At 43.3% G+C, this 13,144-nt stretch overlaps 2 protein-coding genes across 2 annotated transcripts; both read left to right on the top strand.

The window, feature by feature from the left end:
* Window positions 1–1,141: 1,141 nt before the first annotated feature.
* Window positions 1,142–5,213, top strand: LOC133921347 (uncharacterized). Its single transcript, XM_062366174.1, has 3 exons — window positions 1,142–1,327; window positions 1,766–1,868; window positions 4,628–5,213. Exons 1-3 carry the CDS (start codon window positions 1,316–1,318, stop codon window positions 4,849–4,851), a joined length of 339 nt encoding a protein of 112 aa, XP_062222158.1. The 5' UTR covers window positions 1,142–1,315; the 3' UTR covers window positions 4,852–5,213.
* A 1,446-nt stretch (window positions 5,214–6,659) lies between these two features.
* On the top strand, window positions 6,660–11,934 carry LOC133921346 (KH domain-containing protein At5g56140-like). The gene is made up of 7 exons (XM_062366173.1): window positions 6,660–6,995; window positions 7,469–7,554; window positions 9,540–9,688; window positions 10,409–10,513; window positions 10,591–10,707; window positions 11,117–11,260; window positions 11,369–11,934. Exons 1-7 carry the CDS (start codon window positions 6,886–6,888, stop codon window positions 11,516–11,518), a joined length of 861 nt encoding a protein of 286 aa, XP_062222157.1. The 5' UTR covers window positions 6,660–6,885; the 3' UTR covers window positions 11,519–11,934.
* The last annotated feature ends 1,210 nt before the right edge of the window (window positions 11,935–13,144 follow it).

Below are 13,144 nucleotides of genomic sequence, written 5' to 3'. Positions count from 1 at the left end.
CTCCTCTTCCTCCATCTCACCAACGGCAAAAGTGCGAGAGCTCGAAGTAGCTTTAGGGAGTGTTTGGTTGGGCTACTCCCGTCGGCCTACATCCGCTCAGCCGTATAAGATGCAGCAGTCAAGCGTTTGGATGACTGGACGAGCTCCTAGCGCTTGCACCTGCTCGTGCAGTTGCACGCGCGCGTGCAGGACGAGGGAGACACGGGAATCGGTCGTAGGTGAGATGCAGGCCCAGCTGCCCGACGGATGCAGCCGGTTGTGTGCTAGCCCACTCGTCAGCGACAGCAAGCCGTCTCAGATTCAGCCTACCAAACATAAACTCAAATTCAACCTGCATCCGCTCATCCAACCAAAAACACTCTTTTTTTTCTAAAATAAGCTCCACCATCATACCTCTCCTCATCCAAGATATACGATACAATTATACGAAACCTCATACAGACAACCAAACACACCCTTAGTAGTAAAGCATCCCCTCCCACCATTGACATGGTCAGGTGCATGCAATAACTACTATAAGACTATATTGGCGAGGTAATATTCTCAACCCTAATATTTATACTCCTTTCAGTTCGAAATAAATATTATTTTAATATTAATATGATAACTAAAATACAACTTTAACTATTATTTTTATTATAATATATTGATAAAATATAGCAAAATATGCTATTATGAAAATACTTTTTATAACAAATATATCAGTGTAATTTTTAAATATCCAAACTTAATATATAAAAAATAATTTATAGCTAAAATTTAAAATAATTAACTACATGTAAACCAAAACACTATTTATTTTAGACTGTATGGAGTAAATTCTTAGCGAAGTCCACCTTTCTTCTGGCCACGTGGGCATGCTTTTATCTTTTAAAATCTTCCCACTTTAGTATTGTATATATCTATGAAGGTGTTTTATCAACGCGATGGAAAGTTTAGATATATTGAAAAATCAACAAAAAGTGATTTTTGTGTGAGGTTTTGCAATTTTCAAAAACTATTTACATGGTCAAACAAAGGCCAAAAAGAAAAAACAGAAAAAAGAAAACAGTTCGGGACCTGACGTGGAAAAGCCCCGGATGGACGGGAATCAGGAACGTCCGCTCGGCGCTCGCTTACCTTCCCGCGCGCCCCACTCCGAAATCGAAAACCCTCGCTCGCTCGCCCTCCTCCGCCGGGCGCCGGCGCTTCCACGAGCAGAGCGCAGCACCTCCCCCTGGAGAAGCTCGGGTTGCTCCCCACAGGCGCCGTACAAGCCGTATGCGAGCCGCCGCTCGTCGGCTCGATTCGAGAAGTTCGGTGGGACGCCGCACTTATGCCGCGGGCGGTAATGGCTTTGATCGCTAATGTTAGTTGGTTGGATGCGTGAGTTAGGGTTCTGGAAGGGGAGAAGTTGCAGTCGGGGTTCGTATTTGCGTAATGCCTTGTGCCTCGAACCACCGATAGGATGTTAGATTCTTGTGCATATGGATTTAGCATGATCTAACTGGGATTGTAGATCTGTTGCTTTGGTCGATTGCAGTGTGACCAGGACTTTGTTTCAGTCAGCTTGCTATTTTGTTATGCTGTAACGAGATTTGCATTGCCTTCAATTTGGGTCTAGTTAGATGCATCCGAATTAAATTACGACTGAATTGATTCATGTACTACTTCTACCAGCCATTCTATGTGCTTCATATTATAGTGATAGTTGTTTCAGCTCACATTATTTAACCACATCATATTTTGTAAATACTCTGATCTTTATTCACTTTTTATCTGTCAGGTTAGATTACAAATGTTACTGAAGGGGCAATCATTGATAAGAGTAGTTAAGGTTCGCAGTAACTGGACAACTAATCCAACATCATTTGCTGAAAACCGAAAAGGTACGCTTACAGCATAAGCCCATCATTTGACCTTATTGTTTGCACAGTTTTTTCTTCAAAAGCACCCTACCAATATTATATGCTCCAGCATCTGTGCCGTATCAGCGATTTGCGTGGGTTACTTAAAATATCGATAAACCCAGTACAGACAGGCAAGTGACAGCTTACATTGGGCGGGGACCCCTTTGTCTGAAAATAAAAGGTTTCCCTGATTTGTGGTGCGATTGGATAATGAGAGTGTGTTAGGTGGATATGTAGCTGTGAAATTGAACGATAGAATTGGACCATATTTTAACTCTCATAAAGGTCTTCGGCAAGGGGATCTCTTGTTGCCTTTGCTTTTTGATATTGCAGCTGATGCGTTGAACATTATGATAGAGAAAGCGGAGGCCGCAGGTTTGTTGAAGGGCCTGATTCCTGATTTAGTAGAAAATGATTTGGTCATTCTGTAGTATGCAGATGACACTATTTTTCTACTAGAGGATGATTTTGAAAGTGCAAAAAAATTGAAAATTATTCTATGTTTGTTTGAACAAATGTCTGGGCTGAAAATAATTTTTCGTAAAAGCGAAATATTTTTGTGTAAGGGGGCTGAGGAAAAATAACAATACTATAATTAATTTTTTACTTATGCTGCCGGTAAGTTGTCCATTACATATTTGGGGGTTCTTGTGAATAAGAAGAGGTTAAGAATAAGTGATTGAGATAATGCTGAGAGAAAAATAGGTAGTAAGTTCGGGGGTTGGCAAGGGAAGCTACTTTCCAAGGGTGGAAGGCTTATTTTGCTAAATTCTATCCTGAGTAATGTTCGTTATATATGTTATCCTATTATAGATTACTTAAAAGGGTAAGATATAAAATGGACTGTCATAGAAAGAGACTTTTTTGGCAAGAAAATCATGAGCCTAAGAAGAATCATCTAGTGAGGTGGCTGATTGTGTGTTGTCCTAAGGATTAGGGAGGCCTGGGTGTTTTAGACCTTGATGTGATGAATATTTTCTTATTAGGGAAATGGTTGTAGCAGTTGGAAAATAGTGAAGGCATGTGGCAGGAGTATTACATAATAAATATCTTAGGTATAAGGCTTTGACTCAAGTGAGTTTTAAGTCAGAGGATTCACATTTTTGGGCGTGTTTGATGGAAGTGCAAAAATATTTCTTCCCTGTCTGTAGAAGTAAAATTGGAAATGGAGAGAAAACTAGATTTTGGGAGGATGTTTGGATAGGTAACACTTCTCTAGCTATGAAATACCCAAATATGTACTACATACCCAAATATGTACTACATAGTATATGAGAAAAATAGGACTATTGCAGAGGTTTTTGAGAAAGGCCTTGAGAACATTGGGTTCGGAAGGTCTTTGTGTGAAAACAAACTACATGACTGGGATAAAATCAAAACTGAATGTGGCAAAATAAATCTAAATGATAAGGATGATAAACTTATTTGGATTTTGACTTAAAATGGTGAGTTCACTGTTAAGTCCTTTTATGTGGCCTTGAAATCCCAGGCATTGGGATTTTATTTTAAGTTCATATGGAAAGTGAGGATTCCCCTTAAAATAAATTTTTCTGTGGTTATTCTACAAACAGAGAATCCTCACCAAAGAAAACCCGATGAGAAGGGGATGGAAGGGGGATTAAAAGTACTAATTTTGTGGCAGTAAAGAAACGATTGATCATCTCTTCTTCCAATATCCTCTAGCTAGGTTTGTCTGGAATGTAATCAAAGTTGCTTTTGGTCTGCTTGACAGCCCAAATTCGGTCTCTCAATTATGTGGGAACTGGATTAGTGGGTTAGCGTGGTGTGCAAAAAGCTAGTTTTTATAGGAGTAACGACAGTGTTGTGGTCTATTTGGAAAACGAGGAATTTGGCATGATTTGAAAGTAAAATACCATGATTTGAAAGTAAAATACCGTATGATCCGGTTTCTATGATTTTTATTATCTGTCACTGGATTAAAATGTGGTCAATGATGAAAAAAACCCAGCAAAACAGAGTTGCTGGAGTCGGGGGCAATACTGCTAGGACAGGTCGCATGTGAGGTGTTTGATGCTGCGAAAGGATGGCGCCCTGTCCTATACAAGATTTAGGATTGAAAACATGGAGGCAAGACTAATGCTTGTACGATGCTTTTTTTGTTGCTGAAGTATAGAAGACTAGAAGGGCGAGTGGAGTGATCCATTGCCTATGTAAAAGTTGTATGCCATCTGAACTGATGATGTTTTGCTTTTTCTTTTGTTTCTTTCCTTTCCGTTTTTTCTTTTTCGTTTGTTGTAAGTTTGTTTTGAACTTGGTTTCTATTAAAAGAAATCGGAGGGGCTTTGTCCGTACCTTATCTTTTAAAAAAACCACCAACCAGAATTGGTAGGCATTGGATTCCTGCGCTGCATTCCGGTGTCACAACAGCTACCGATTTGTTTTGCGTTGGCGCTTTTCTGGACGCTTGCACCAATGATTATGTCCGTTTCTGCTGCGAGAGATGCCTCTGCCTGGACCAAGGGATCGATCGGGATCTCATAGGGAGCTGTTCTGTTACTCTGAAACTACTAAATCCTGTCCAAGCACTGCGTCCCAATTCAACTCCTTAGTTGCATCAAATTCAAGTACCTCCCAAACACCGTAAATAGTCTGTTATAACATGCATATACAGATCATTTTCATGCCTACCTTACAGGCAATTCAAGTTTGGTTTGCACTTTGCACCACGATGCTATGTTTTAACCACTAGCCTGACGGACTGACCTCGTTTCATTCAGAGTTGAGATCCGGGAGATCTGGACCAGATGGGGGCACCGGTACACTGGCGTTCCCATCAGAAGATGTTGGCAGGTGGATTCCTTTGCCCACTTTTCTCGCGGCGCAATCAAAACACAAGCTGTCGCCTGTCGCTCCTTTCCCTTTCGTAGCGACAGCCTGGCTGATTGGGACGCGCCGGTGGGTTATCGCCTTTCATCCTGCCTTGACGGGTAATCCCCTTTGAACCCGTCTGCCTGTAATGGTTATCTGCTCATCTCCCTCCCACCGATGCGGTGTGCATTGCGTTTCTTGGCAAATGGCGGACACGGGTGGCACGCGATTTGGAGTGTTCTATCAGTTTCTGGATATTTTTTTCCAGATAGAGTTTGTACTCTTCAATGCTGTTTTTATCATCGTCTCGCAATTGCTTAACGTACTGGAAATCACGGACGGTTCAGTTAACCAATCATGAAAGTCGTCGTTTCTGTATTCTAAAAGTATCCCATAGCGTGTAGCAGCATTGACATTCGGGATAAATAAAATATACTAGATGTGTATTATGACGTTCGTTATCTATTGTACTGACAATTATCTGCCAGTATCATATCTGAGTAACTTTTTGACAAGTAAAGATCGCAATTTTTTAGTGTTCCGTAGTGGATAGTTGTGTGCCTGCGATGGTGAGTTTGCTGATTTATCTCTAACCATTTGTAGAAAAATCGATCAAATATAGTAGACGATTCATGCATGAAATTTTACTGACTTTTCTATGATCTCTCTTGCATCGGTAAACGCAGTTGTAATTTGAGAAAAAAATAAACATATAAGCAATCAAGAGAGGAGATAAGCTTTGGGCGTGCAATGTCCGTCCGAAGTCATCTCTGTACTCCGCTATCACCACATCGTGTATTTTACACGTTTCATATATTAGAGATAACACGTAAGGGAAAGGGCCGAAAAGAACTGGGGGAGAGCTACGCGATGGGCCTGTGGCGATGCCGATCGTTCCATTTTCCTTCATCGACGGTAGATATTTATTTTGACTGAAGAATATTTAGCCCTTGTAATTAAGCGGGGATAGAGACAATGATTACTTCGACGTCTCTGATCACAATTGACAGCGTAGGATGGACAGTTTCTATTGGGAGATTGAGAACAGTATGCGCATATATTGAAGCGGTGGGTACAAACGGTAAGTGTGATGGGTTTTCTATATGATTTTATTCATACGGATGGTATATGTAGACTGAGGATAAACAGATTGAGTGAAATTGTATTTGTTAAAAATAAAAATATTTAGTTTGTTGTATTTATATGGACAGATCGAGCTGTATTTCTGTTTGGTTAGCTGAATGTGAGACCACATGAGCGATTGCAAGAGTTTATATTGTAATTATTTATTCGTATAGAAATAATTTTGTAACACTGATAAGTAAAACTGTATGCATGAACAAATGCAGGAGGTGCTCATGCATTCGTTGGGCTATGACAGTTTTGTCTCCCTTCTTGAATCGAGTTTTCCTTCTAAACTAGATTACCAGTGTATATTTACATCTATTAAAATATATTAAAACAGTATATACAAATAACCAAACACGTATCTTCTAAATCAACATCTATCTGTACAGATAATCACTCACACTGTAATGAGTGACTCACGTGAGTCACCTGGGTTCAAATCTCTCTACCTTGGAGATCTATGGAGAGAGGAAGAAGAGACACTAGCCGTCCATCTGCGTGCGTCATGGATATCGAACGCAGAAGGAGATGGGTTAGCCTAACCAAGCTGGATTAGAATTATTTAAGGTTCAATTTACCATTAAAACTGACAATAAAAACCCTCAGCTGCCAAAATTCTCTACTGTGCTTGATCCGGATCGTACACTGTCGATCGGGCGGCACGCACGCACGCTTCGTCTCCCTTCTCGGTACGTGTGAAGCGTCAGAATTCCCAACCCCCCAACAGCCTCCCGGCAAATTTACCAACCACCACAGCGAAAAGGGCCGCCGCGCCGCCCCCTCCTCCTCCCGGCACTATTCACTTCACTTGTTACCGCGCGCCTACCACTACTCCACCACCGACGCGTGTACTAGCGCTGCCACGCGCGGGCACCCATATAAGCCCTCCTCTCTTCCCCTCTCGCTCCCCCTCTCCCTGCCGCCGCCGCTATCTACAAGTACCAGGCCAAGGTCGCGGGCTGCTCGAGCGGACGCGCATCCCCTGACGCCTCAACTATCCCGTCCCGCGCCGCCGAGATCTCTCCGAGGAGCAGCAGACATGTCGTCGGGGCGGTACATGGCCTACTCGCCCTCGCCGTCCACCACCCCGCACTCCCCACGTATCTCTGGCCTCCGTGCCCCCTCCGCCGCCGTCGCCGACCAGGAGAAGTAAGCCAGCGCTCTCCGCCTCGCCCGCTTCTCCTCCCCTGCTTCGTGTCGGCTCCGGTCGTGCCCGGGAGGAACGGATTCGTGCCGGTTTCATGTGATTTCGGAAGCATAGGAGGTTTCGTGGTCTGAATCTGATGTAGTCCGATGAGGTTTAGGCCGTCTTTGGCATCGGATCTGGTTCACCGCGATGAGATCTCCGGATTTTGGTCAAACTTGCTTCTTGTCGTAGTTTCGCTGGATTTTTGTTCAATCGACCGAGCAAGTTGCTAAGCTCAGCGTTTACTTAATTGAGTTCGGTGATCACGTCATGATCCATTAATGTTTATGTCGTTAAATTTTGAGAGAATTTTCTGTGTTTTCATGCTATCCTGCTTTTACCAAATTTTACAACAGAGGAGATAAAAGATGGTTTGCTAAGACTGTATGCTGTACCACGAGGGATGAATGATGAATATGTTCCAATACTTTTGTAGGTACCTTGCAGAACTGCTCGCGGAGAGGCACAAGCTGAGCCCATTCATCCCAGTGATCCCGCATAGTGTACGGTTGCTGAATCAAGGTAAGATCTCATGCGCTGATGCCAATTGAACTGTGATGCATCTGAATAGATGAGTGACTGAATGTTGGTCGAATTGCTACTGCTGCGACGCATTCAGAATATTCTGTTGTGATGCAGGAATCTGACTCTTGCTGCCTGTGTGGATTGTGCACCCCTTGATTTTTTTTTTCTCGAATACACAGAAGAGCTGTGCATCTTTGTATTAAGATAGAGATTCCGAACGAAATTACACAGCGACCATTAGCAGGTCATACGTTTGATGAGATCTATTAGGGGCTGATACATTAGTTTGTCAACCGTGATCCCTAGGAGCATCGTCAGCTAAAGGACTGAGCCGAAGGTCCACAGATGCACCTCTTGATTTGCTTCTTCATGCATTCATATTCTTAATAGTGATTGCTAATGACTGGCTACTCTTTTACCCGCACAATAGAAATTTTTAGGTTGTATTTATCTATTGTTCCCACTTACCACAAAATCAGTATTTGTTGCTTGCATTTACTCTGTGGAAATTGTTCAGACAGTAGCCATTAGTTCTAACGCTGGTACTACTTAGTGGTCATTGTGTTAATCCACCCCCCCCCCCAACCCACCCACCACCACCCAAAACAAACACAGAGAGTCCCCATGGTGGATCCTACACCTTCCTTGATGCCTTGCAACCTTTCTCTTTATCACCTCAGAATTGGTCTCGATCTTCTGGGAAAGTTTATCTTGTTGTAGCTTGTCCCCTGGGCAAATGTTTCATTAAAATGGGCCCAGGTATTCCGGGTTATGCTTGCATCTGAACCTATTTGCAAAAAGTTCACTCGATCCAAGCATGCTGTTTCAAAGAACCAGTTTGATAAGACCTCTTTTGAAGACGCTGCTCAGTTTGTCAAAATTTGGTTTCTGACAAGGCCTTTGCAATTTAGTTGTAATTTAGAGACCTGCATTTCTCTGTGGTTGCCATACAAAATCATCAGAAGGGTTCTGGTGAGTCCGCCCTGGAGCTGTTGGGTGGTTACCAGTTCTTTGGAGGTTTATGTGTCTATCTGATCACTCTAGCCTACATCAATGAAATCGTATCGTAGTGTCATTGTGAGTGTCTTCAATTCCTATGAATGGTTGAGATGATCTTGAGTTTTTTGGCAACATATTCAGCACAGGGTTGCTTGACAGAGAGGAATAGAGTATATTGCATCCATGGCTCCATGCAGTAGTGAACGTATGCGATCATGCTAGAATTTGGTCAATGAGAAGCAACAATACTTTCGCAGAGTCTCAGTTTGGTTTGTGATTTACAAGTGTGTGTGGTTCACATTTCCTGCTAGGCTGGGTGAACTCAAGAGATCTCGATGGTGTTTTGGGGAATCGCTATTTTTCTTAGCGCCTCAACACACCTGCTTCTGATAAGGGTCTTTAAGATTCACATCAAGATGGAGCTTGGTGAGAGGACCACAATGGTTCATGTGATTGGAGTGATAGATAGTTAGAAGTACGCTTCTTTATTTCCATACACTCGGAAACAATAAATGGGCAGGATGTTTTGCAGAGAGTGAGCCAGAGAAACTGATTCGCCTCTCGATGTACATGGATGGAGCGAATTGATTATCTATACTATAGTAAACACTTATTTTACATTGTTTCCATCCACATTTGCTTGTTTTGTTTCCAATGAATTTTTTTCATACTAAGTTTTCCTTCGACCACTCTTTCTTTTGGTATTGACAGATTGCCATATTAGTTATTATAGTTTGCATATATTCTCAACATAAATGCTCTAGAGAAGAAATTTATGACTTCGCAAGCTGTCCATTTTAAAGAGAATGAAATCTCTTTCAAATTAGTGATTTTGGCACTAACGATGTCAGGTTATATATGCATTTATTAATCACTAATTCTAACTGCATTTACTAATCACTAATTCTAACTGCATTTACCAATCACTAATTCTAACTGCTAACTTTCTACATCTTGTGCTTGCAATTGCAATGTTGGAGCAGAAATTTTACGTGTTTCCACACTATTGGAGAACGCTTCCCTTTTAACTCAAAGTGGCCTTGAACATGGTAGTCCACTAACAACGGGAGGATTATATTCAAATGGAGCAGCTGCTGACATGAATGGGTGGACATCAGCATTTCAATCAGAAGTATGGATACTGACTATTTAACATGACTTACTCTTCATGCCTAATTTACCATTTTGAAAGCTTAGATCAGGTTTTCTCTAACTGATGTTGACTCAACTGAAGATGCTTACATTCTCCGTACAGCTTGGCCCTTATGCTAACTTGCTAACTTTACTAATCCCTTTCAGGCAGTGGGTTCCAAAGATGCCATTAAATAATTTTCTGCATTCCATATGTTGAAATTTGGAGAACGATCTAACCCTAATTCACTGATTTGGCTCCATATATTGAATGTTTGGCCGTATTATAGTCAGTCACTGTCCTCTCATCAGAATCTGCTGATTGATCTAACTAGATTGCTAACCAGATTGCTAGCCATTTTGCGTTTAAATCATATTTAGATTATTGTTATATAATATTTATATCAAGTGAATTGTTGTAAACCTATGCCTATTGGTCATAAATATCTTGTTATTAGGTTTTAAACCTTAGCTTGACAATAGAACAACTAAAGTAGAACCCACATGCTCAAGAATAGCTAGATGTATCATCACTCTTTCAGCATAATCCTATAAATATTCGGACCTCTAATAAATTGTATGTTTTTCACAATGATTTTTACTTTGGCTTGAATTCTGTTGGTTTTCACTTGCTTGCTATATTAGCTACTCTCTTTGTTCCATCTTCAACGCTCTTATTGAGAAAAGAGGTCATAATATGATCAACTTGTGACTATTGCAGAGTTCACCAGCATATAGCTGGCTTGGAGGTTCCCAAGGCAGCTCATCTGGACTGATTGTCAATAAAACGATGAAGGTCGATATCCCAGTAGACAAATATCCAACAGTAAGTGTGTTATTCCCCGAGTTGTTATGCTCTTGACTTGCTATTTCCTCATTGTGCTTTTATGTTTATTTTCCTAGTACAATTTTGTTGGTCGCATCCTTGGTCCTAGAGGAAATTCCTTGAAGCGAGTGGAGGCAACTACAGACTGCCGCGTGCTAATAAGAGGTCGGGGCAGCATTAAAGATCCAGCTCGGGTAAAAATCCTGATCAGTGCCTCTTAATTTTGTTAGTTTGATGGACTAGGAAATTTGGAGCATTTGTGTTAGTTCTAAACTTGATTGGGCATGTATGACTTGTGGAGGTATAATACCATTGTCATCTTCTGAATGGTTATCCCCGTGTCATAGACCCTGCTACCCTCTGGTTAGGGAAAACCCATACTGGATTATGTATTGTCAAGTTTATGAACTGGTATGAAAAATCCGTACTGGCTACCCGGCGGTTCTTAAAAACGTGCCAGTTTCTGGCTGGAACCTGATCGCAGGATGGGACCATCAATCCTTTAATTCTTCCATCCACCATTCTGCATGTGTGCATCTACTGACATTTATGTTTGTTTGCATTCCAATGGGATCAGCGGTCATTTATGCTATAATTTTGCAGGAGGAAATGATGCGAGGGAAGCCAGGATACGAGCATCTGAATGAACCCCTTCATATATTGGTTGAGGCGGAGCTGCCTGTTGAAATCATTGATGCTCGCTTGATGCAAGCCCGTGAGATCCTTGAAGATCTGCTAAAGCCTGTGGTATGCCATTTATACCTTTATACTTTATAAACTGTTAAATTTGTTCGCTTTTATTTCATGTTGAAGAACCAATGCCTGCCTTAATAATTATTATTTTCTCCTATGCAGGATGAATCCCAGGACTTCTTCAAGAAGCAGCAGCTGCGGGAGCTTGCAATGATCAATGGCACCCTCCGTGAGGAAGGGATGCAGAGATCTGGTTCAGCATCCCCTTTCCACAACAGCCTTGGAATGAAGAGAGCCAAGACAAGGGGGTAAAGATGCAAGTACTATGAAGGGAACCAATCATCTATTCTGAGACCGATCCTGGGTACGCATATGGGGTTGCCTTGCCGGCTAACGTCCCAATACGGTCTCGCACCACCAGCATCGGGGCGGCCCGTACTTGATAACTATATATATCTGGAGTTGTGTTTCCTGCTACTGGGGAGGTTTGGTTATGGCGATATAGGGTATTGTGAAGAGTTTGGTAGCGATGTGATTTGTGTACTGCTCGTATGGAGCTATGAACTGGTGAATGAGGTTTTGGAAAGCTTTGGGCTTGTATTTTTTTTTTAAGACTGAACTAAGGATGTTTGGGATTGAAGCGGTGATGTAACTTGTGTAGTGTATGCAATTAGCTTGGGCGCTTGCTCATTCGAACTTTCGATTAACACTGTCTATGTTTAGTGGTATTGACCGGTGTCTCAATTCTCTTCAATTTGGATTCTGCTTTGAGAGTATGACCGTAGACGAGACCTGAATACTGTAATTTTGACTACACGTTCAACCATCTAACTACCCAATCCAGCGGTCTCCTGTAAATTTCTAGAGTACGAATTGTTGAAGTCTGCACATTCAACTGCCACAAAGAAGGTATACGTGCTCAAATCCGAGGAAAACAGATAAATACTGATGCACCCTTCGTGGACGGCCTGACGCCGATTGCCACCCTCAACTGGCATTACTCAACCGGCCGACGCAACGTTCCACTCCGCCCCTTGAGCCGCCGGCGGCCGGCCCACGCTTCCCTCTCCTCTCCTCCTGTGCCAGCTCGACCACCCCGCAAAAGGCACCAACCGACCAGCTAGGTCCCGAGCTGCAAGACGCCGCGCTCCATCTCGACTTGGACTGCGCGTGGTGGTGCGCCGCCATGAGCTAAGCTGCATGGTGGCCCTGCGCGCGCAGGTCCCCGTTTCCACTTCACCACTTGGGCGTGGCGACCGACCTTGCGCCATGTAATGCTATTGTGCCCTGACGACCGAAACCTGCCGTCCGCACGGAACCGGTGAGGCGCGCGCCGAGCTAGGGGCGCACACTGACGGCTGAACACTCCACGTGCAAAGTGTGGAAGCCATCGGCGGAAGACGCCACAAGGGTCGGGCGGGCGAAGCGACCCGACCCGACCCTAGCTGTCGGACTCGGCGGCAAGGCCACCGTTGCCCGTGCAGACGACCAGGCAAGAGCGTATGTGTCTGTAGGCAGGAACAGCGCGGCTCGGAATGCTTGGTGCGTACCCGCGCGTCCATCTGGACTTGCCTTCCATAGCCCGGCCGCCGCAACGCACGCCGATCGATCGGTATTCACAGCGACGCTTTGCGAGCGACTGACGCGTCCCGTACGCCGCTGCCTGCGCCCCCAAGTCACCGATACGAAGGCATTCTCACTGCAAGCAAGCGTAGGTTTCTCGCATTCTTCGCGGCGACAACCGGGTGGATGCAAGGAGCCAAGGAACCGTCTGCCTTGGTCAGGCTTCGCGTGCGTGGCATTCCGATTTGTAGAGCTATAGCGTGCACGGTTTTGGCTCTGAAATTCTGAATAGGTCTGTCTGTCCATATGATCACATGCATACCTAAGGACAGCAACCCGTCTACAGTAACAATAGCGAATGGGGAAACAGAATTA

This window comes from Phragmites australis, chromosome 6 (assembly GCF_958298935.1).
Source record: "Phragmites australis chromosome 6, lpPhrAust1.1, whole genome shotgun sequence".
NCBI classification, from domain to species: domain Eukaryota; kingdom Viridiplantae; phylum Streptophyta; class Magnoliopsida; order Poales; family Poaceae; genus Phragmites; species Phragmites australis.
The sequence above is the reverse complement of the archived record's forward strand: the minus strand, read 5'-3'. Positions and strand labels throughout refer to the sequence as shown.

Coding starts and splice junctions, on each gene's coding strand:
- LOC133921346 (XM_062366173.1), top strand. CDS start 6,886: ATGTCGTCGGGGCGGTACATGGCCTACTCGCCCTCGCCGTCCACCACC. Junction 7,555..9,539: donor TGTACGGTTGCTGAATCAAG/GTAAGATCTCAT, acceptor ATGTTGGAGCAG/AAATTTTACGTGTTTCCACA. Junction 10,708..11,116: donor GCATTAAAGATCCAGCTCGG/GTAAAAATCCTG, acceptor ATAATTTTGCAG/GAGGAAATGATGCGAGGGAA.
- LOC133921347 (XM_062366174.1), top strand. Junction 1,869..4,627: donor ATTTGCTGAAAACCGAAAAG/GTACGCTTACAG, acceptor CGTTTCATTCAG/AGTTGAGATCCGGGAGATCT.